The sequence below is a fragment of the Rhea americana genome, unplaced genomic scaffold, assembly GCF_003343005.1.
Source record: "Rhea americana isolate MKP2758 unplaced genomic scaffold, rheAme1 scaffold_6, whole genome shotgun sequence".
Lineage (NCBI taxonomy): Eukaryota > Metazoa > Chordata > Aves > Rheiformes > Rheidae > Rhea > Rhea americana.
In genome coordinates, this window is record NW_028186756.1 from 1,595,997 (window position 1) to 1,620,797 (window position 24,801).

General features: G+C 46.1%; 2 protein-coding genes across 7 annotated transcripts in view; one reads left to right on the plus strand and one right to left on the minus strand.

Annotated features, from left to right (window-relative positions):
• The window catches only part of LOC146587330 (ras-related protein Rab-39B-like), a 266,005-nt gene that overhangs the window by 88,138 nt on the left and 153,066 nt on the right, over positions 1–24,801 (plus strand). The gene's annotated exons all lie outside the window — the stretch shown is intronic.
• Positions 1–24,801, minus strand: part of GAB3 (GRB2 associated binding protein 3) — a 64,733-nt gene that overhangs the window by 17,424 nt on the left and 22,508 nt on the right. For all 6 annotated transcript variants that reach the window (XR_014897654.1, XM_085319624.1, XM_085319623.1 and 3 more), the window contains exon 2: positions 5,372–5,675. Coding sequence is in view for 5 of the 6 variants with exons in the window: in XM_085319624.1 (XP_085175750.1) it covers positions 5,372–5,675 (304 nt within the window). In the remaining variant the exon portion in view is untranslated. The remainder of the gene's footprint in view (positions 1–5,371; positions 5,676–24,801) is intronic.

Here is a 24,801-nt window from a genome sequence, read left to right on the forward strand (position 1 = left end):
CCTCCTCCGGCACAGCCTCCTCTTCGCTCCCTCGTCCCCAGCCATGCCCAGGTCCCGCCGCACCCGGCTGCTGAGGCAACTGGGAATGTTTCTAGGCTGCTGGAAGCGGGATGTCGCCTCCAGTCGCCCTCTTCCTGGGGCAGAGGTGGCAGCAGATCTGTGGTGCGCGCTGAGAGCGGCAGCGAGGCGGTCTGCTCCCCGCAGGCGGGGCGGCGTGGAGCCGCGGCGAAGCACCGCCTCCGGCCCAGCTTTGGGGGGATTTAGATCTGAAACTGAACCCCAGGCGCAAGTCAGACTTCTCCCTGCAGGCAGCCTTGGGGTATTTTTGATGGAGCAGGTGCCCAGCCGCTGCCTGCTCCTCACGGTGCGCCCAGCCAGCAGGGCCGGGAGGCGCCGGCCCTCGCTCGGGGCGCCCGTGTGCCTTTCCGCGTGGGGCTGCTGCGCGTGGCTCCCCACCCCGGGCCCGCGGGTGCGGTCGTCGCCTCTGCCCTGGGAGGCACTGGGCACACCTGCAAGCCGACCAAGGCGGATGGAGATGGCTTCCAAGACACAGCTACCAGACTTGGCTAAAAAACATCTCTAAAAGCAAACAGAAACCTCCCGGACTTGCACGTTGGCCTCCATCCCATCATCTTTCTGGTCTAAGTTAAAAAAAGAGTAAAAAAGACGATCGTTTTTGCTAGTGCAACAAAGTCAGTAGAGTAAAATACACAGGGAAAACTGTGAAGAAACAAAGCTGAGCACCTGTTAAACTAACAATTTTCAGAATTGCCCCGTGGCTCATCCCTTTAAATTGAGCAAGTGGTGGGGAAGGGAGCCAACTCTTTCCTTCCCCTCTACCCATATTGACTCTTTGCTATTTCCTCTAGTTAACTTTGGCCCTAAGGGGTCATGGTAGATCCCAATGCAGCAAAGCATGTAAGCACATGCTTAAATTTGAGCTTATTCAACAAAACATTTGCTGAATTTTAAGCAGGTGCTTACAGCAGCAAGACTTCAGCAGTGCTATTCACTCTAGTTATGCTTTTACAGGATTTCATGTTTAGAAAATGAGGTTGATGGCTGGAAACTTCCAAACAGACAAAATAATTTTTCCCTTTCTATTCTGCTGGCTAACATGGTAACTCATTTCTCGTATCTTGGACTTTGAGAGCTGTCTTGTAAACTGAGGAAGACCAAATATGTACTGGGCTAATTCTGTAGGGATGTCGGAAAAACGTGTGCGCGCCACCATCTGACCACATATAAAAAAATATCCTCAATGCTCCCTCAATGCATGCCAAGAAATAAAAATTAATGACATTTGGGGTTATTAGCACAAACAGAAGTAGCAGGCCTGAACTCCRTCTGGTACTCACAGGCTTTAGCCTCAGATTATCCCATCAGGAAAGACTGAGCACATGGTACCCGCAGGATGGGGACAGCACGGCCGTGCCCTTTTCTAACCTTCGGCGCTCGGAGATTGCAGCCGGCTCCGAACGCGGTGGCTCTGCTGCCAGCTCTGCCGGTAACCAAATCGGCACGCATTAAAGTTACCCTGCAGCAGCAGCGGGCAGAATAAATTATGCATGTCCATTTTCTCCAGCGCCAGCGTGGAGAGCAGGTTTGGTGCCGCTCACCCTCCTCCCTCTGTTTGCCGGCAAAGCAGCGGCAGCTTCGGCCGCTTCCTCGGGCACGAAGCAGYGCGAGGACGGGGCCGAGGGGCTCCCGGCTCCGGGGCTTCCCGGGAGTGAGGGCAGCTGTGGGCACTTGCAGGGCAGGCTGCCAGCGCGCTCAGCCTCCGGGGCCGCTCGCTCCCCGGCAGGACCGTTCGGAGAGGCGGAGGGCTTCTCCGCACCGCTGCCGGCTGGCCCCATCTGTGGGGCTGCCCCGTTCCCACGGCCCGGCGCGGGCTGCGCGTGTCGGCAGGCCTTTCGGGGAGGCGAAGACGCCGCCTGCGAGGAGCTCCCAGGCAGGCAGGAGGCGGCAGGGAGCGGGCTGCACCGGGCGCCCTGCTGCGGCTCCGCGGGTGCTTGCGGGTCCCCCTCAGGTGTAGGTGCTGCCTGCCAAGGCAGCTATGCTCTTAAAAGAGTGAGGCTTCCTCGTGAGAAAGGTTAAGCAACCTTCACAGCAGTTTCTTTGGTGAAAAGCTGTCATATCGTGCTGTGCCAACTCATCATGGTTTTGGCTTGTRCGTGGGATAAAGCGTGCTCGTGGAGGCCCACGGCCATGTCATCTCATGCTCTCCTCACCCTCCTCTTTGCCCAGCCCGTGGTCCGAGCCTCCTGCTGACCCAGCGGGATGACGGCTCCACCGAGCCCGTAGGGATCCCACGGCTGCTGGGCAGCGGGGATCACCTCCTGGTGCCCACCACCATGCTTCTGACCCACACTTCCACCCATCCATGCCACAAAAGCAGCAGCTCCCAAAGGATTCACTGCTTTGCCAGAGGCAGGATTTATGCAGCAAGGGTAGGAAAACAGGGAAAGCGCCTCCCGCCCCTCCAGCCAGACTCCCCCAGAGGTGCCGGCTCGCTCCCTGTCATTTTGAGCGTCGCCAGCAAGCGGCACGGCTCCCCGCGGCCGCAGAGGGCTCTGCCTGGCGAGCCCTTCCMGCCGCCGCCCGCCCAGGTGCTTCCTGACATCTGTCTGCAGCTCGCGCTTCGCTTCTCCCGTTCTCGGCCGGCCCCGCTCCTCGGTGGTGAAAGAAGAGGCGTCTAGGACTGGCCGTACTGGACCAGCCGGGGTTTCACTGGCTTGGCTCTGGGTCTGGCTGCTTAAGGGTCAAATCAGAGACCTCTGATAGCTAGGACCCAGCTATTCGTCCAGCTTCTTTGCCCCTGCACAGGGCTGGGAGCAAGTGGCCTGTGTTTATAGCTGAGTCACTGCACAATCCTGCGACCTCACTTCGAGTGCGTTAAGCAGAGAAAGCAGGAGATTTGCTTTCGGCCTCAAAGGCACAGTAAATTTTCCAAAAGATGCAAGGATGAAGAATGCTTGGTTTTACAAAGCAATATTGGCTTTGAGATCCATTTTAATACACAGGACAGCTAAAACTTTCTAGCAATTGATGTATCTTTCTTTTGATGATTCATTTCAGGGACTATTTTTTTTTAACATGTAGCATTCAATTTAAAAAAAGCATATGGCATTTAATAGAGCTTTTCTCTTCTTATGTTAATTTTTAAGGGCAATTTGTTTAAACCAACAGGTACTTGGGGGATTTAGGTGCTCCCCAAAAGCTCAAGCATTTAGCAACTGTTTGAAATGTGGCGTGCAACCCATAAAACAGTGCAGACTTAAATCAGAACTTGGGATATAACCAAGATCTGAATGTGCCCTGCAGCCTGAGCAGAATATGCCCCAGACCAGGCCACATCAGCAGGGGCTGCAGGATAAATAAAAGTCTATGAGCTATTTTTCATTAGGGAGATAAGTGCATGCCCAGGAGCTTCACTTACACTGTGCACTGTCAGGGCTCTAAGTTYAGAAGCCAGACTATACTGAACCAAGGCAAATGCTCTGCACTGTTGGACCTCTTTGAGGACAACGCTGACCTTGAGCAACATTGCAAAAAGCTGCAATGTCAGCTTTTCAAACTGCTGCAGCAAGAGCTGTCACTTCTCATCTGTCAGCGGCTACCCTGCCGATCCTTGCTGGGAGAGGAGCACCACCCTGCGACCTTCTCCAAGCACCGCCCGGGCATAAAGCACCCACAGGGGCAACGCTGCGCTCCACCGGTGTAACCGAATACAGGTTTCCAGTATAAATGCATCTGCTGCTGCCTCAGCTCCCCCAGTCCTCCACAAATCACATCTCCCCGTGCACACCCTGAACAYGCAGTGCCAGCAGAGGTCTACTATCCATTTGTGAAGCGAGGATGTAAGTTATTTTTCTCTTTTGTTYTGCCTGGAAAGTTATACCTTAATTTCAGACTATTTGGTGGAGGTGTGTGTAAAATAACACCACAGYGAAAGCAGCAATGCAAGAGCAACATATCGCAGGTTTAGCAAGGGCAACTGGGTTTCTGAATGGTCCCTGGTTACGTCCAAGCTGCAAAGGGATGTTGGCTCCAATCCCCACACAGCTACCAGCTCAAAACACTGTGTTTAATTTCTAGCTTGCTAGTTGCATGCATGGGCAGTTTGCACTGGCACATAAAAACATCAGCAAGTTTTCCTGGTGGTCGCTAAACCGAATGTGAAATCAGCAGACCTCAGATTTATAACAGGAACACTGCAGAGCACTTCCCACTCCCTTCCATTTCCCCTCAGAATAAACTGCTGAAGAGAAGATTAAAGAAGCCAGGAACTGGGATATATTAAAATAAAACATCTCATCATGGCCTTTTGTTTCCTTTCAAGTTACAAAGCCGTGGCATGTCTACACGGCAGTTGCAGACACCGGTAGCAGTCAGGGATCAGGGCAGAGTGATCCACCCTGCCACACTGACACCCTGAAACACATTGTTGTCCTTTCCGAGTTATCTCTGATGAGGCTGAGCCCCCTCATCACCACCCTCGTCCGCTCTTGGGCTGACTTTTATCATGGCGAAGGACTTCATTCTGAGTCACTTCCTATGAAGCTCTCAAATTGCTGCTGTATCTGCCCCTTGGAAATGTCAAGGGAAAGACAGATTGCTGTTATCTGAGCCTGACTTTCTCATTTGAAAGGTAAGTTAATGGTACAGATCCCTGCATTAATTACTGGCTAGATCCATTTTGGAGCAGCTAATTCTTGGAAGTGTTCCAGCAAATTCACCCTAGTGAGTATATACAGGTGTAAGCCTTGGCAAACAGGCTTCCTATATCCTTCACTGGCAAGACCATCTCTTAAGTCTAGACACACTCCTAACACTCTCCTGTCCTCTGTTTTTTCTTTATTTTTCTTGTCATTAATAAACTAAGATAGCTCAGTATTTTTGTCATTGATTTATATATGTACATATACACACAAATCTATCTACATTCCACATCTAGCAAAGCCTGAGAAAATGGGAGTTTTGCAAGACCCTTTCTTTTCTGGAACAGGTGTTTCACATTAAGCCAAACTAAATAAATATGAGATATGTAATGAAATAAAAGACCCCAGAAGATAATGCTCAGTCAGCTTCTCGCATAAACACCTTTTCTTATTAAGGATCTGCTGTTTATTCTAGCAGGAATTAGTTCATCGAAGTGAGACCAAGTGTCCAGCTACTATTTTTGCCCAGCAAAAATGAGAATCCTGATAACTTTCACATCAGGATTTAGCAGAATCTCAGTGCTGTGTGAAGCTAATTCCTGCCATCCCAAACCAGCTGACAAGGTCTATACTTCCTATGTACTTCTATGAAAGAACCTAAAACCAGATCATCCTCCCAAGCCCCCAAATAAGCATGATCATGGTCCTACCTGTGCCATCTTCTAAATGTCCAAAATTACAGATCTGGCTGATGTTGTGCACCCAGATCTGCATCTCCTCCTCAGTTTTGGCTACCAGGTAGAAGGTGCGGTAGGTGGTTCTCACAATGAAGACAAAGTTGTTCTGAAATTCCTTCTTGATGAAGTTGGGCCCTGAGTGTTTCAGCACTTCACACTCATTGAGGTCGATGATGCGAATGGGTTTCTTGGAGTGGTTGTTCCTGTAGTACTCCAGCACGTCTGGGTTCCCGCTCATGCGGCCTCTGCGTAGCACGAACCAGCGCTTGCGCCATGCCTGCAGAAGGCACAGACAGGTTCCTTTTAGACTTCTGACTGCCAGCCACATCATGTTAATCAGCCTGAACATGCATGTTTTCTTATTGGTTTTATTGTTATTTTAGTAAACTGGCCGAACTGTGACTCTGATTTGAAATGCTTGCCATTAGCTTGCATTTGTGATAGAAAGAAAGGCAGAGCTGCCACTTTTAACAGTTAGGAGGTCAAGATGAACTTGACTTCTCCATAACACGGCCCTCAACCTACAAGCAATGTGTACACACAAGTCTGATACTTCATCTACATTAGTTACCGTACATGAACAATGAYGAAGTTAGAACACTTAAGTGAAATAAAAATGTTTAGGACTGTGCGATGTGTGGTAACATATTAGTTAATTCCTGGCAACAAACACCTTTACCTAGTAAAGACAAGGCTTTCAGATGACCTGGACAGCTTCCCTCAGACCATTTTCAGCACTAATAAGAAGCTGTTAATGAGCTGCCAGTTACTTCTGAAAGCTGAGAATAAACCTTAAGGGAGTAGCAGTACTAGAAAAGTTAAACAGGAAACTTCAAGACATTCTAGTACATCTATTCACACAGATAACGCCTGGAGGGACTTCATCAACCCAAATCAAAATCAGTAAACATACATATCTTTTGGATCTGTGCATGAATGAATAGATGACATTCAGGGTTATACAAAATCTTCTGAGGATTAGGATGATGCATCACTTTATTAAGCTATATGCAAGATTCTAGAAACRAAATAAGACTTTTTCCCCTTTTTATTCAGCAGCTGTTTTGGTTCATTAACAGTATAAGCAACTCTGTGTTGATTACAGCTGTCACCARCATACTTACTTCGAGGGCCAGAAGAAATCCATCCTGACCTCTGTTACACAGAAAAAAAGCTGAAATAAGATGTTAGGAGCTCTCCTCTCACTAAACTCCATAAAGAGTAGGCTCAGATAAAACCACATCCAAACCAGAAAGACCTCAGTGGCTGGCAAAAGGAGGGAGTTGAAGCTGATGCTGAAGGAGCCCCAGCTCTGGCTGCAGCCAAGGAAGGGAGATGGTGCTCATACACGGCCCAGGTGTCTGCCACAGCTACACAGGCACTGGCTGCTTTAATTGTCTGCACAAGAGTCAAATGTTCAGTGGAAAAACAAAACAAAACAAAAAACATCTGAACAACCACAACAGCAGCTAAAATAACCTCTCTACCTGAGTCTTCGCAAAACAACTCACAACAGTGTAAAAGTCAGTATCAGCAAAATCTTGCACATTTTGGGATCAAGCAGACGGTACAGATTTTGCTGAAACTGAGATCCAGTGGATACAATGATAATTAAGATCATCAACAAAAAACAGTCATCTGTCAAAAGAAAGCTTTCACACAAAAGAGACTTCCTTGCAGTGAACATAGCCTAGCACTTAACTTGCATTTGATAGCCTCAGGCAGAGCCAGCATCTGCCACTTGTAGCCCAAGGGCCACACACACTTGGCACAGCCACATTAGGCTCCCAAACACAACATCAGACAAAAGGAGAGGTGCTCCAGGACAAATGAAGCACCCGAGACCCTCCTTTCCCTACCAGGATGGTGGGCTGCCTACAGCAGGGTGGAAAAAGCCCATAAGATCCCCTCCTGTTCTGCTAACAAAGCAGRTCACCACTATCTCCTAGATGGTCAAATCCATCTTGCTCCTGATGGAGATGGGAAGGAGATCACCTGTGTGTGAGCCCTGCCAAGAAGGGAGGGGAAGCCAGGTATCATTGCAGTGGCCTCTTCAAGACCATGCCTGGAGGAACAGCTTCTCCATGGTGTCATCTCRCAACCAGAGTGCACCTCCAAACTGGTGCAAAGCTTGGCCCTGAGCAGGGCATGTCAGACACTAGCAGGGTCAGAGTGCTGTGATGGGGCAAAGAGAGATTTATTTTAGCTGATCAGAATCCACAATGTCTGGAAAGAAAACTATTTAGTTTGGAATTGAATATGCTGCCAAATTTACAAGAGACTTTAGATCAATTTAAGGGATGACAATTGGGTTCTACGGAGAGATGAAGCAACCTATATACTTAAATAGTAAACCATTCCTGGGATTCATCCTAGGTTTGTCACTTGTACTATTGAAATCATCTAAGTGGCCAGAAGAAATGTTACATTTATTTTGGGGCCTCTTGAAATTAGTTCCTTCTTGATGAAGGAACGATACAATGATGATATGTTTACATGTCCTTCAAAGCTTTATTGGCATTGGAGAGAAGTTTTTATCAGAAAAGCATAACTACAATCAGACAAGAGCCAAAATAAATCCAGAACAATATTCATCTGCCCTTCGTAAGTGGAATAGCTCACTGCCAAAAGGAAGAAGGAATTTGCAGCAGCGTTGGTTGGATGCCAGCACATTGCTGTGTGCAACACAAGATACCAGTGTTTTCTTCTGGCTTGTGAATCTTTCACTTCAGGAATTCCATAGCCACTTCTGGAGAGAAGAGGAATAGCTCTGTTTCCATTTCAGTGGGATTTTTAAGAAAGCGATCCTTATTTCCACAATCTGACTTATTTTCCTCATGCCGAACAAGGGGTGTGAGGTTTAACAAGTGCTGCTATTACATGTGAATGTTTGCTGCACCATGAGGGTGTTGTAATCTGTGGTGTCAGATAAAACAGGCCGCAAGTAAACCTATATTGTGCCAGAAAAACAGCTAGCTAGTAAACAACACCACGATGGGAACGGAGTGCCTGTGTGGGAAAGTTTTAGCCAAAGAACTTAATCACTTCACTTTTATCTGGGGAGTGTGTTTTCATTTATATGTACAATATGCCCAATATCTCAGATCTGGGTAATCAGTTAGATCACATACGAGCTAAATGAGGTAAATTGGCCTGAAATAGTTTCCCCTGTGAGTTTTTTTGATTTTTACTGATTCTAATAACAAAACACAAAATAGCTGATAAACTTGGAATTCTTTACCGGCTAAATTAATGCTCACAACTCCCCCATGAGGATCATCTTCATTTTACAGACTGAAGAGAAGAGGATTACAAGAAGGAACAGGATAAAGGATGTGTGTGTGCTGCCGCCTCGTCCCACCTCGAGGCCTCGCAGTCATGCCTTCTGGCGGGCAAACAGTGCATGATCATCTCCAGGCCAGCAATGGCTAGGTCTCATGYTGAAAGATGAGGCCAGAGGTTTGTGATGGGCAGGGTTGACTTGAACATTCAGGACAGCTCTCATCAAACAAACTCTGTTGGAATGACTGAGCCGCAAAGGCCATGTGAGAAAGGTCTGATAGGGTTTCYCTGCTGCGGCTGGTTGAGGTTGTGGTGGACGCATCGGTGTGCACTGGGCTCCTCCTGCTACACGCTGTGGTGCTGCTGCCTTGAGCTGTGCAGGAGGCATCCCTGGGACAGGAAGCCAGCAGAACTGCAGTATAACAGTCCTGCCAGCACCTGAGAAAGACATTTTCAAAGCTTTTTTTTTTTTTTTTTTTTTTTTTTTTTTAAGAACCATTTTTAAGCAACTTATTTTAGGAAAAATTTAGGCGGAACTTTATAGCATTTCCTATAAATGATTTAAAAGAGGAAGTTAAAATTCCTATGTAGACAGCTTTGCGAGCAGCTGATGTCTAAGCATATTAAGGCCATATAAGTTAAGCTTGCTTGGCCCTGCTGCAGGAGGCAGGACGTGCTGGAGGTGCGGAATGACACCCTGCAAGGGGGAGCTTTGTGCCAGGAGAGGAGGAAGGGCTCAGGCCCAGCTTCCAGTGAGCATCCTTGTGTGTGAAGACCCGAGGATGTGTTGGGAGCTCTTCGCACCATCCGTTGCGGGCAGAAAGGGCCAGTGCTCAGAGGCTTGTCCCGGCGGAAGGGCTAGCACATTTCTGACGGCTGCAGCGCTCTGTAATAGTGCTCAGTCAACTCGCTCGCCGACACCGGAGATGAGAAAGGCCTCTTGCACCCCCAGCCCACCCCCCGCCGGAGCTATGGTTTTGCTATTTTGGTCGTGGCTGTTTGTCCCATCAGTGCAGCATAATAAATCTGTCCCTAACGAGGCTGTCTGCTTGTCCCCCCCCCAATATGTCCCGGGCAGCACCCTGGGGGCAGCTCAGCCTGCTGCCCATTGCCCCGTTAGTCAACATTTCAYGTGGATTTTTTCTCCCTTGCTCTCTGGTTCTCCTCATTTTCTGCTTAGATCTCATAAACTTCTCCAGCAATAAAAGACCAAAACTGAGTTTATGGTTGAGAAAGAACCATCAATAAATACTCAATTTAAGAGAGAAAAATGCTCCTCCCTTAGGGCCTTCTTCTGCCTCCACAGGCATGTAACACTAATTTGACCTGGAGAGTAGAAAGAGAAATTTGCTGCAGTACTTTTTCTCCCTTTACGTGGGCGCCTGCAGGCCGATGTATACGCCTGGTCCAGGCTTGGATGCAGCCCTGAGCCATGGCGAGYGCGCAGGACCTGGCCCGCAGCTGTACGGGTCTGACCCTCCTCTGCTTCCCTACCTGCTCACATCTGCCCAGGCTCTGTTTGCTGCGGGGTAATTCCTGGCACTCACGTCGTCAGCACCGCTCGAGGCCAGCGCTCGGCTGTGACGGGAAAGAGCTCTGAGCTAACCAGGATTCCCAGACTTTGCACAGGGACCAGTGACATGGTCTGGCTCGTCTGATGCAGAGAGCTATAATGCGCTCTGCATTTCAGGACAGACTAGAGTCTAACACTGAATTTCCATCTGCTACATCGTGAGTCATTCATTGAGTCACTTGTCTTTCTGTTTGTGGTAGTTTCAGTATGACTCTAAACGCCCTTATTTCAGGAAAGTCAGCAAGAATCTTCCTCAGAGGAGATGCGATGGGTGTGCAGTCAAAGGGGAAATACCTTGCTTCTTTCAAGGTGATAYAGGCACATTAATTGACTAAAAACACTAACCTAAAAATTTCCTGTGCTCTAATGTGCAATGCAAGCTTTGTAATAAGGAGTCTAAGATGACGTCCTCTAGAACCGGAGAGGTTTCCTTTGTTTCTATTTCTCACAAAAAGAAACTTTTGGTTTGTGTAGAAAAAGTGACGCAGGCCGTTAAAAAAAAAGAAAAAGACCCAAGTCAAACATTGCCTGCTTTCTTGCACACATTCCCAATTGCCTAGTCTACAGCCTAATCCATAATATTTATGGCGCTTTACATATACAAACATCTGCAACAGAATGAGTCACCACTATTTAATAAACAAGCAGATTCTTTGTGAAGCTAATGGGTTCATTTGGGCATGAAGGGTCAAAGTCATAGCAACTTTGGYATTTGAACTCCTTCAAAATCTTGAAGATGATGAGAAAACAAGTTCTGCAAGTAAAATTAATTACAATCGCACTGTATTTCTGGAGGCAGGAGGAAGGAGGCAGATGCTTGTATGGAGAAACATTGTTTCACTCAGGTCCTCTGTCTCTTCGTGAGAGTGGTAAAGAAATGAGAAGTGTGATTTTCACACACTTTTTGACTAGGGATTTCCTGGGAGGATATTGGCAGGACAACAGATCGTCTCCTTGCTCCTTGTGCATGTGTGRCGAGGGGAGGTTTCTTGACAAGCTGCTGCTGGCCAGTGGGGAGCAGCTGCGTCCTCCTCTCCTCCGCTTTTTCCCAGGCTATCCAGTGCTCCAAGAGCATCTCTCGTGGGCTTTTGCAGAGATGAGAAATGCCAGTGCTGTGGTCGCGCTGCTTGCAAAGGCCCCTGAGCTTTGGGAGGAGAGCGGTGGACCAGGCACCTCAGCCCAGACTAGCCTGCTACGGCGAAGAAGTGCTTGCTCACACGCGCAACCCACAGGAACGAAAAACTTRAGGAAGGATTTGAGGCTGGCAATCTTGTTTCAATTGCTTCTTCTAACAAAGAAATCCTAACACAAACACAAAATAAACAAGCAGCCCTACTCGTTGTCATCTCAGGGCATAACTTTTGCATTCTTCCCACTATTTCAACTACAGTGGTGCTGGCAACTTGAAACTTTTCTAGTTAACAGCCAGAGTTCATTTATAGAAAGCAAAACAATCAGTCATTATGATATTATGGTTAACTGACATCGCAGGGCAGAAAGACAGTGGCACCCTCCAGGGCTGCACCTTCCGCGTGTGGCCGAGGGGGATTCATTTCACCGGACAGCCAGGACTGACCGGAGATCTTGAGAGCAACTAAAGGGCGCCAGTGAAAAGACACAGTTGGTATTAATACATAAATAAACCAATTCCCCTGCTGTGCTTGGCAACTTTTCACTGGGACTAACAAGATGGTAAAGACAGCCTCACATCCTCTCAGAAAGCAAATGAGATTTTTGTGACTTGGCATCGTTATAAAGCAAAGCCTGAAGGCATTTGGAGAGCTGAGGAGGAATCAAGCTTCCGACCAAGGCGGGCAGCTCTGGTGCAGAGTCCGTGGGAGCCCCGGTGSAGCGATGCGGATGGGCTGGGCGAGGGAGACAGGGTGGCGGGACAGTAGTTTTGGCCAGTCTGCAGAGCCTTGGTGCTGCCCCACATGCAGCAGCCTGAGCAGCTGGTGGTGGCACCGGGGCAGGCTGGAGGCGGACAACAAATCAAGTCTTGGACGTCCTCCGACTCCTCTTTCTGTTTCGTTCTGTCTGTGTTTTTCTCTCCGAATGGGGATGTAAAACAAATTTGAGCTCAGAACAGAGTTCCCAACAATAGAARAAAGCGCTGACATTACTGGGTGAAGGAGTGATTTCAGGCCATTGGAGGAGCTCTTCCCACCCAAAGCCCTCTGTTTCGGGGCACATTTCTTCCTTCCCCAGGGTGGGCAAACTGAAACACTAATTCCTTGAAGTTGTCCCCTAAATGACATCTTCTGACTGCTGCTACATTTCTGCAGGCATTTAAGCTCCCTGACAGTGAAGACTTACAGGCAGGACTCTTTATATGAGGATGTTTACAGATTCACCCTCCAGCCAAGAGTTTTAGTTCTATATTCACCCACAGCATGTTTATGTGTAATATCTAAAATGACATTATTATTATCGTCCTGAACACAGCTTAAATTTCTAGAGAGCTTTTTTCACCCTTAAATCCTAAAGCACTTGACAACTCATACATGCTCATTGCACGCAACATATGTTGAGAGTAGTTCACTTGTCACGGAGATTCACCTGCTCCTGGAGCTACGCTTCACTGCCGATAATTAGCATGCTTAGCTAGACACCTCCATTTTTGCACTCCTCTCTGTGCATTTGGGTTTTACCAATATATGGTGCAGCTTTTTTTACCTTCATTTGAAATCTATATGCACCTGTGTAAAGTGGCAAGAGACTGATGGATGGAAAACCACTAGCCTGGCCTGGTATCACTCCTTCAGTCATTTAGTTAGTTTTTCATCCTCTTTGGCCTGAAGTTGAAAATAAAATTATTTCCAAGGATGCAGGATTGGGCTTTTTAGAGCAACTTAAGAAACAGGGAGAAAATGGAGAAGCTAAGAATCAGCACAGTGTCCCACATCTCCCAGGATTTAACAGCATAACTTCAATTTCTATTAGCGAGAAAGATGCCACCAAAGCCTCACGCAGAGGAGGTGAGGATTCCTACTGTTATATGAAAATTCCCTGTGTAAAATGGCCTGGAAACACTTAAGCTCCCTCTGACTTGTTCACAATAAATTCTTTAATACCTTAATAGTAATAAGTTTTGAAGACTAGATATAAATTAAGGTAAATTTCAAAGATTTGGAAAGACTTTAATCCAGAACTCTTGTGTAATCTTAAAGGAATTTTGAAAGGCTCTGTATGGATCTTTGAGCTCTTTATAAAAATGAGGTTGTTCACAGGTTGTTAGAGGGACAACAGTTCTAGAATACAAATGTGGGGTAAAATGATGACTGAAGCAGTTTGAGTCAACAGAGATTTCATTTACTTTTGGAGGCAAGTAGCAAAAAGTATATACCAAAGGGATTGAACTTTGAACAAAATTTGAGTAAATTTGCTAAACTAATAGCTTTTATGGAAGGACTCCAAACCTACTTTGCTAAGGAAAAAAATAGAGGTGGGGCTAATTCCCTTTCTTGTAGCTTGCAAGTACTGTGTAAATACAGATGTGCAAAGCAGTTAAAGAGCAGAAGGAACTGCAGGTCTGTAAAGCCTGTAGATTGTGCCCAGTCACAGGCTATCAGCCCCTCTCCCTTTATTTTACTAGGAACTGGCAGTTTTCTCAGTATTCTTCACATAAACAAAACAAATTTTGCTGTTTCACCTTGTTAACTGAACATGTGGTGTGAGGTCAGCAACAGTCATGCAGCCTATCTATAACTGTCTGAGCTCACATGATGCTATAGCGCTCAAGAGAAGGAACATAAACAGGAAATTGGGCAAAGTGACTCTTTTAGTAGGGGACCACAACACCATTTTTTTTTTAACTAAACTCTTTAGCAACACAATTTTGGACCCAGAGTAGCCAGTATGATCAGAACAAAAGCTGCAAAYGTTTATGCTGTAACACTTGGGTCATAACAATGTGCTTCAGGATAGCAAAATGAACCAGCTTTCAGGATTTTGCTCACMAACTTGTCTCATCTGACAGCTTGGTGCACGGAGGAGTAAAAAGATGAGACTGAAYATATCCTCCATATTCCTTTTGGGCCAAATCTTAATTGCCCTTATCTCTACCATTATTAAATTCATTGCTACGTGCTGCAAAGATTTTGAGATTTTGACCTTTGYATTTCATTTCCCTCCTAAAATTGCATGGAGAAAGGAAGTATGCAGGAGGCAAGCAGAAAAATGAGGAGGAGGAGCTTATCTTAGAGAACAGGTCAAATTTGTTGAAAATAAAGACTGACCTTACTGGACATATGTACAGAGATAGAAAGATAGAAATAATAGAAGCAATACAATAATAGATAGATACTATCTAGTGTCCAAAAATGGTAGATCTAGTAGGTCTGGAGTGTCTCTAAGCTGGCTTTAAGCATAGAGAGGAAGCCACTGCTTTCAAAGAAGACCGCATGCTCCTACCTAAGCTCTACCGAAATAAATGGCAAAACTTCCCTTTGCTCTGAGAGGGCTGGGTCCTCCTCTTAACATAAAGCTCTGAGAAATGCAAAGATTTCCCCAAATGGAAAGATGATAGGAAGGCTCCTCYGACATGGGGAGAAGCCTCCCTATGAACCGCATCAGGACATGAAGATGCCTCCATGGATTTGGCCTGTTTTTTGTGGGCTGCTCACAGGCTGCTTTTAGCAATGGATTTGCTCTGCCAGGACAGCAAACCTTTACTGGTGGTTTCAGGCATGATCTTGTATTTGTGGGAGGACATGGGCCCTTGCAGGAGATGTTTCATGTGGTGCTGGCCGTGACTGGCCGCAACATTTGCGGGCTGCCTCCAAGGTGTCCTTGGCAAACACAGCCTGCTCCTGCAAGCGGCCCTGTCCGTAGCACTGGCTGCAATCTAGTCTTGCTAGCAGAGCCGTTATTTTGGCAGGAGGGTRTAAAGCGGGACGTGGTATGGGGGARCGCTGGAGCAAGCCCCTGCAGCACCTCACAGCTGAGTCTTCCAGTAACTGGCCTTCTTCAGGAGCAGATAGTGCCTGACATGTTGCAAGGACTGCCAGAATGTGACCAGTAAACAAATAAATAATTGTGAAATGACCTGGAATTTAGAAAGGACCATATTTGTCRCAGAAACCTGATTCAAGAAATTAAGTCTCTCTGGTCAGAAACTAGAAACATTCCTGTGTGATTGAGAGGCTCAGGCAAAGCCGGTCGACGCAGGCCAAATTCCAGTCATTGACTATTTACAGAAAACAACCCAAATTATAAACTCCTAGTTATTTGTCAGAAATATTTACTAAATATCATAACTGCAATTAAGAGTAAACTAACAGTGTAGATTAAGTCACAAACCTAAACATATGGTGAAATATATTGGGTGACTTCTTGTCTTACATACGTAAGTGTAACTGTATGTTACTGGTCGGTATATTGGGTGACCAGTGCTAAATATAGAGGCAGCTGAGCCGAACCAGGATGTCTCACAATGTCGAAGGAGGTTGAATCCTGCACAGATCTAAATTCTGCAGCACTGAAGATAAGTCCTAATGACTGGAGCTGCTCAATAGCTGGTGTTACAATAATTGCTCATTTCAAAGTACAGCATTAGAAAACCACTTATGCTAAGGAATTACAAAATCTATGTTGATCGCCATTCTGCTATTTTCAACTGTATTTTTACTACTTAAACTGTTATTTTACCCTCAAGTATTCTGTTAGAGAGTGTTAAGATTTTAAAATCTTATTTTTCTTCTTCTTTAAAAGCTCCTCTAAATTAATCTTCTTTGCTTTACATTTCACAGGAGACTGAAGCTGGGTTTTGGACATTTTTAGAATTATTTTTTCTTTCTCCTTAGTTTGTGGAAAAGTGGTCATCACTCACACGGCTCGATAATGTACAGCACCCACTAACTGTCATTTTTTATTTTAGAATACATAAATATTAGGAAAAATATAAACAATGCACCCTGTGCCAGGTTTTCTTTTGTTTAAGAATTCATTTTGAGTCATCGGACTTTTTTTGTTGCTGTTGTGTCCTGTATCTCCTCCAAGAAAATAGTTTCACATGGCTAAAGATTTGAAGAGATCACACCTAAAAGCTCCATTTCCCTCTGCATTTTAGGTGCGTTCCGTAAAGTCAGCTGGTTAAAGTCAGCTCAAGGATCTAAGCATCCATCAAGTAAACTTCCCAGGCTCACGAGATAACTGCACATTTCTTCACCCTTGTGCAGAAAAGGAATACTGCCCGTGAAATTCTGCAGCCCTGTGCTTTTTTTCTCAGCGTAGTGTTTCCTGTTCTGCCCATTTCATATCAGCAAATGCGGTGAAATGCTCCAGTGGACCTGGAAATTAGGACCAGAGCTCAAATCCAGCAGGCTCTGGTTCAGGGCTACGTGCCCCAATCCTGAGCTGTGCTCATCACCCACAGGCCTTTCTCTCTTCAACTCTTGAGACTTAACTTTCAAACTGGATTCATACATAGSTCAGCTCTTTTTAATCTGTTTATGTTGCTACTTTTGTCTTTGCATAGACATATAGGTGCCCTTGGCTGGCACACCCAGTAAGGTGTTGCTATTCGCTTAAAACTTGTGAGCCACATGGCTACAAAAAACTCAGCACAGTAAATAAAATACTAGTGAACAACACATCTAGTGTTTCTCTTAATTTGCAGGACTTCTCAGACTTCCCTTGCTGAACCAAAAGATGAAATCACAAAATGTTCACAAATATTAAATCATTTCCTCAGCATCTGAATATAACAGGCTGTAAAAGGAAAACAACTGTTTGGCACATCGCATACTTTATCCTTAGCACTCTGAATTCTGTTATCCCTCTGTATTTTGATTTGTGCAGATTTGCACTCTGATCACAGCATCATTGAAAACAACTGTGTGCCGTGAGTTATTTCCTAGGAAATCTCCAGCGCTGCCAGATGTTAGCTTTGCCAGGACAGCCTGGGTTTCGGGTGCCCATGGCAGTGAGCAAGTCGAGCTATTGCAAGCCCAGGATGCCCCAGAAAGCCTCCGATCCGCTGGCCGAGGGCAGCAGGTTGGTGGCATTAAGGTATGTGCCTGCATGAGTCCGGGCGGTATCCTGGCATCTCCATGCTGTGGCAAGCAAAATGCAGGTGACGCTGTGATGACGAGCAGTGGGCTGCACGGAGCAGGTGTCGCCAGCAAGGAATCACCAAAGGGGACGGGAGGAGAAGTAAAAAACTCATTTTGCATCTCCTCCAGAACCCTCCTGGTCTCCAGGATGTTTCGCAATTTAGAGGTGACCAATGGTTTGATGTCACCTCTGCGATGTCCCTTGCCCCAGGGCAGYGCAGGCGGGTCAGACCCCAAATGTGCAGGTTCCTCCGCTATGCTGCAGCTGGCGAAAGGCCGAGCTGGCTTTCCTGAGCAGGTGCCGTCGCTTCGGGGTTATGTTCGGCCAGTTGTCAGTGTTTTGTAACGCAGGCTTTCGCGAGTACAGCAGGAGTAAAACACTCTGCCAAACTCCGCAAATAGTGGAACAGTTTGGGAGTAAAAACAGATTTCAGAAACGAAAGTTCAGCTTGATCTATTGGGAACAACGTGCAATTAATGTGCTCAGCAATATCTTAAATCTGAGCAATGTGGGAGAAGGGTAATAGCTCCCTTTCTATCATTTTTCAACCTGTCAGAACACTAATCTATTAAACGCTGTAAGTCAGATTCTTCGTAAATGTAAACTGGTAAACTCAGCTGAAGGCAGTGGTGCTATGCAGCTTATCTGGGTCTGAWTTTTTCTAAAGGGTGAAACTAGAAAATCAGAAGGGTATGTGCTTGTGGGATGGTGAAATTGGATCAATGTTAGTGTTACAAAAGTGATGATAATGAGCCAGCTGGGTTTTTCCACAATCATGTTAAAAATTACAGCATTTATTTCTGCTTTTCTGTGACTTCTCCTCTATCTCTTCTCCTCCCTTCCCTATCCCGTTTTTCGCGGTTTTTGCACTCTGAACTACACCCAGCAGATGAGGTCACTGATGATCAGCCCGGACATGGACGCAGCCTGTGACTCTGCATCATTTTTTGCCTGTGGTGCCTGGTGTGTCCGTAGCGCCGAGCCGCCGTGCGTGGCCAGCCAGGACGTGTGCTGCTCCTGACCTCCCTACCTGTCACAGAGCCCACCTTTACCTTTCCGAACAGACTTCATCCACTGATTGGAGTACTGATCACAAAACCATTCTGTTTTATCTAACACATCCAAAATTTCATAAATCTTCCAGAGAACATATAGTCCTCTGTATAGTCTGCAGCTCTTGCACGTGCTTCAGAAGAAAGCAAATTTAAGAGTGGCTGATACTCATTCTAAAATGACACTGTCAGCTTGAACTTCAAAACAGGAGTTGAAGTGAAATTCAGGCTGATTTGGAGTTTCTCTGCTAATTTTTGAAATCTTCTCACTTCATTTTCAGTTTTTAAGTGATTTTTTTTTGCTTCTAACCCCATGGGAAAGGTTCACGAAGAAAGAAGAAACTAACAGCAAAAATGCCACGACAGACTTATATGCTGAGATCTGCTCAAACCACAAAGTAGATATATAAACCTCCCTATTTTCCACAGATATACCCATTTCCTGATCAGTCCAATACAAAAGCAGAGTTAATTAGAAAGACCAGCTTGTCAGCGTGGCAKGCACAGAGCGAGAGGCGATGCTGAACTGCCCTGCTCCACCAGAYCGAGCAATGCCGCTGCCACAGAGTGGTTAAAGAACTGAGGGTTTGAGCCTCAAAATCTCCTTTTAGCTTGTTTCACAGGGTGCAGCTCCTTGACACTCAATGCCATTGCACCAGCAAGAAAACCGCTGTTCAGGGCACGTGTCTGAGGGAGGTTGCGGACAGATAGATTTACAACAAAGAAACTGTATGAAACGTCCTTAGCGCCATGCTGAACTCACTGTGCTCAGTCTATTAGAGAAAAACAAGTAAGACTTTCCATGTTCCTGCTGCCCTCACTTGAAATGTGAGGATGAATTCAGCTTTTTTTTTTTTTTTTTTTAGAATACAGTATCTTGAAGGAGAGTACATTTTTTACAGCTGGCATGCTAACAAGCCGCACCAGTGGTGAGAATACAGCAGCGCAGTTATATTGCCATCAGTGCAGGCCTTAGACACCTTTATCTACTGTTCTCTGTAATTCATTATTTTTCTCCTTGCTGCACATGCATATATAGTAGCCATATGTTCCAACAAGTTTCTTTTTTTGAGGCTAATCCACTTCTGTTTTGGCAAGCCGTATTTTGCCCTGTGGTTCTGCCACTCAGTCGCCTGCCTTGCTGATTTAGGAGCGATGGCACACTCGTATCACAGGCGTATCAGCACTTACAGGTAGCCACGTGGGAAAGGATGAGGCTGTGTTTAAAGAGGAGGTGACTTCAGGGGTGTTTATGTCCTAGGAGCAAAGCAAGAGCAGAGAGCTTTCAAAGAGAGGGTTAAAGTGCGAGTTCAGCCACGAAGGGAAAGTAGGGGAGCCCCAGTCTGGCAAGCAATTTGGAAGGACAGGAACGGGAGGAGCAGGAAAGCTGAAGGAAGAAGGACAAATAAAAAACCTAACTGCAGGGATCATGTAGAGAAGGGACTGGACTCTTCAGCACAGTTGGAAAAAGCTCAGCTGGGGCAGTGAGAAGAAGCTTGGTCCCTAACGATTCACGACTCACGTAATGGGAGTCTGAAGAGCGCTGATAGCAAATCTCTGCTCGGGGAGCCGGGGAGGAATGAGAAAGGACTGTCCTGGCTTTGGCCGTGCTGCAGTGCAGCCCTCCCAGCTCCTCCGGCAAGGCTTTCTCAAAATCACACCCAAGATTTTACTATGGGTGGAGTAGCCCCATCTCAGTCTGAATCATCGGCTGCGGGCTGGCCATTGTATGCATTGTTTGGAGGTATCTTCTCTGCTCAAGCCAAGCAGAAAAGAAAGCAAAGCAACAGGAGGGAAGCGGCCGTCACTGAAATCCTATGAGAACACTGGGCAATGATGAAAGATTGTGGCTCCCGTCCCTGTTCTGACTGTAGGAACAGCAGCCACTGTAGCAAAGGACCCAAAATAGTAAGGAAAGCCAGGGTAGCTCGGAGGGACATGCCACCCGAGCACCCGGCTGCTGCTAAAGTTCTCCCTGAAAACCTCCTGTTTCACTAGCCTACCGCAGCTGGAAAGCAAGGACTACTCAGAGCTTGTGCTAATTAAGCTACCTATTGCTGGGAGAGGATGGGGATGTGGCTGGGAGCCAACATTAATACGGTAGGCGGGATCAGAGGATGCTGCTGCCTCCCAGAGAAAGTCTGCTTTGGTCATTTGGCAGTTAGGTTTTCTTCCTCTCTCTCCCAGAGCTGCTTGTGGACCCACACAGCCCTCGAAGCCCTTTCAGTGCCCCACGTGCCCCACATCACCTGGACCCCAGGAGCCACGTGGGTTGCGGGAGCAGCCCTGCCGGGAGTGCAGCAGCGGCCGTGACACCCTCGCTTGCCTCCTGCTCCCTTTGCTCAGCCCCTCTGTGGCTGCTGCGACGGCCAGGGCTGCTATTGCTGGCAGAGCTACAGCCTGGTGTTTTTTGACCTTTTACTCTTCCAGAGATAGAAATGGGATTTGTCTGAGGCTTGGAATAACTTCCTGCGATTGTGCTGGAGAGGGCTAGTCGGACTTGCGAGATAGCTGTGTCTGTTGGGCTGGTGGAGGAAAGGAGAAAGCCTCTGCTGTGTGATTAAACCAAAGACAGATAAAAAAGATCCCAAAGACACCCCATGCGCCTTAGAGAAAAATAAGCTGATAGCACTGTATGTTTTCTCTAGAGTGACGTCTGGGCCYGGGCTGCTTCTGGGTTTCAATAGCAATGACATTAGCTATTACTGCAGAACCACTAATGACCCCTCAAGCAAATTGTGTCTATATATTGATAGTTATTCCTCAGATACTAACTCATAAACCCTCTCTGGATCAGTGAAGCATGTGTGTTTGCCCGTGTAGGAAAGAAGATAATGGTCTGAAAATTGATCCTTTGGGATGATGAGAGCAACTAACAGTCATGTAAGCCTCCTGCTCCTCCCCCAGCTTTCCTCTGCCTCCCAGTAAAGCTCCAGCAGCCTTAGTCCTTCTGGGTGGAAGCAGGAGGGAGGACTGCTCTTTCCTCATTACAGCTTCAAGTCTTCTACGTGATTTTCTTTAACTGACTTTGTACAGTCTTTAACAGTGTCTTTGCCAGGTCAGATCTTTTCAGCACAACTGTTTGGCTAAAGAGGTCTAGGAGCTGTCATCACCTCGGTTATGAGTATGCCTCTGACCCTGGCTGGGGAGGGGGAATGGCTGGAGAATGGTATCTGGCCCCTGACCATAGAAAAGAGCTAATACCTACAGCGTGATAAACCCAGTCCCTGGGCGACACTGGGAATCCAAGAAAGACTAGGTGCAGACACTGCCTGTATTGCAGTACTCCTTGACACCCCCCCATCCACCACCCAACTCTGTTGCACTAGACAAAAACACTAAAAGCAAAAAAGATTGCTTATAACCCAAGGAATTTACAGTCACAACTATTGCACTGTAATTTGTAATGGCATTTGCAAGAACTCCCATTGCTCCCAGGCAGGTAAGTGCCAGCCAGGACAACCAGGCTGTGCTCCATCTTGAGTCCTAGAAAAGTTTTCCTGTAACTGTTCAGCTCCTGAGCTGTTACTGCTGTCCACACATCAGCCGTGACACACAGTGCCGTTGCTGGTAAAGGCAAGGCAGGAGCTAACCTGCATGGTCTCGTGTGGTTGGACAGAGCTATCAGGAGCTCCCAAAGAAATCAGGAAAGCCTCCAGATAAAGGGTTTTTGAAGCAAGCTTTTAGCTGTTTCTTCTATTTTACTCATCAGTAGGCAATACTGCTCTGTGCAAGTCATGTGTGCCAGTGTTCTCCTGTGACTCACCCAGCAGACTGGCTGATTCTAATTCTCCTTGCTGAAATTTGGAGCAGGAACGATCTTTGCCTTTTGTTGCAATTCCTCTGAACAACCGCACATATCATCACCTCCTCGCTAGAACCACAGTGGGTGGGATCCTAGGCTGGAAGAGGTAATTTTGTTCTGTTCTGCCCCAAAGTGTGCAAGGAAGCAGTGCTAGCTGGGGACCCTTGGCCCTGGGGAATACACAGCTCGCACTGGGGGTCCCACCACAAGCCCGATCCCTGCCCAGGGCGGCTCTCGGCAGATAGTTGCTGCCAGCTTCAGCCCTCCCTGCTTGGCACAGCGTAGCTGCGAAGTGGGGCGGCTCCTCTCCTTACCGCCCTGTTTCTGCTGTTACTGATCATGAACATGTTTCACAGAGGATAAAGAAGAAAGAGTTTAGTTCTTCCTGCTCAGCAAAAGCAGATCTATCCCAAAGCAAAGGCACGCTTCTGTTGTAAATAAGCACCAAAGCACAAGTGATGGTTCAACATAGTTAAGACTGCTATGTGTGGGCTCCACTCACTCACAAGTCTGCAGCTTGAAGGGAATTTGTGTGTTATATGACATAATGATATGTATCAGTATATGTGATTTATAATGTAATTATAGAATACAGTAGAAGAGTAACATCACGCCTTTGAGCTTCAGTGCATAGCAGTTCTCTTAAATAGCACAAGGAAGCAGTCCTAGACTATGCAGTTGATCAATCGGCACTGAAGTTTTGACTCCTACTTGTATTTCCCTGACTGATTTCTAAATAGGTAGTATCAAAGAAATCAAAATTTTATATTTGAATGTCTTTTTAAGACAAAAAAAGAAATGAAATCAAAGAGGGAAAACATTTAACGTAGGAAAAATTCTATCTAGCATTTTGAAGGTAGCGTCACATAAATAACAAATTTACTTTTAAACACTTTTTGAAGTTTTTAAATGCTTTTGAGCATTGTTTCTGAATTCCAATTTAATTCAAATGCATCTCATTTCAAATCATATAAAGTAATCTCTTATTATTTTATATGGAAACAAGGGAGAAAAGAGGTGCTTTGGTAGCTCATTAACATYAACATGTTAAGTTTAAGAATGTGCAAAGCTGTATATTAAACTACCCAAACGATTAGGTAGCTATGGACAGGTATGCACTATCCTTGTTAGCAAAAATGAATGCTACGTTTATTCTAAAAACTACATTTAGTGGCAAAGTATTAGATAGCAACTGATGAAAGTTAGTGTTGCTCTAGGAAAATAACCAAAAGGTACCTACGGAAAAAAATGAATTAAGAAATAATTTAAGAATTTAAGACAAATTAATTTAAAGATTTCTCCTTTATGATTTAAGTTATGATCAAAATGAGTGGTATCATCAGTCTATCTAACTTCATGTAGGAAAACTACCTCAAGATAAGTCTGAACGGTTTAGTGAAGTACCATGAAGCGAGAATTGAAAATAGAAATAAAGCTATTAATACCAATAGACTGATGAAAGCTTGTAGCTTGTGATAAATGCGCTTGTACACAGTGCTCATTTTCTGCTCTCAAGCACGTGTGACAGTAATGCGGCGAGGGACTGTCACAGCACGGAGCATCTCTTCACCGGCTTAGGAAGCATCCGAGAGCCGGGTAATCAGCCTTTCTCATCACATCTTCATTCCAACCATGCAACCAATAGTTTTGCCGCCTATAGCGTGAAACCGCTGCATAGCTTCACAAGAACCACAAGAATAATGCCTGCAGCAGCCTTTTTGTAGTTTCTCATCTCTGTGGGTTTTTCCCTTGTGCTCTCACTGGCAGCCTCTGAGCTGGTGACTGTGGACACAGTTCAGACACACTTCAGCAGTTTATTTAAGCATAAATATATCTAATACAATTTTATCATTAAGAAGATCAGAGCATATGTGTAATAGTTCACACATCAATAAGCAAGTGTGAAGTAGGATATCTCTCTAGGTATAACATACTTGAGTGCGTAGGTGTGAGAGTATTACTAGACCAAAATCAACAACAGATCCCCAAAATAAAGAGCGCAGAAAAGGTTCAGAACACTGCCACTCAGCTGCCTCCAGTTTTAGGCTCTTTTTCTACCGTACGAGAAAAAAAGAAGGCCCAAAACAGGGAACCTATTACTCAGACTCCAGTTGTCTCTCTGCACAGTTTCACTCCACATTGCAAAAGCACTTCAGAATTTGTTTATTTTGCCATCTAAAGCTCCTTGGTTGCCTGACACAAATGCAGATAGGCATGCCACGGTGTGGCTTTGTGTGATCCTTAACATCAAGATACTCTCAAGGATAACAGACAAGTTGCAGGTCAGCAAAAATGCCAGACTCTCCTGAATTTCTATGTGTATTCTTGTGAATTTCCTCGAACTCTTTGCATGAAGTGGTCCGCAGGCTGGCCACAGAGTCRAGACCCTCCAGCTCCGTTTCTGAAGCTATACAGCTTCTAATAACTGAGCAATGATTTGTTTTGGCTGCCTGACCTAGTTCTAGGCTTGGTCGCAGAGCAGGAAATTGTGTGGCTGCAATGCTACAGCCCTGGTACTGCACCATGGCTCTAACAGTGCAACTTAGCAAGATCTGTTCCATCTGCACGGAGCAGCGATCGTCTCAGAAGTTACAAGCAGAAGCGTGAAGTTTGCTGTYGCTAGTTTTGCTAACTG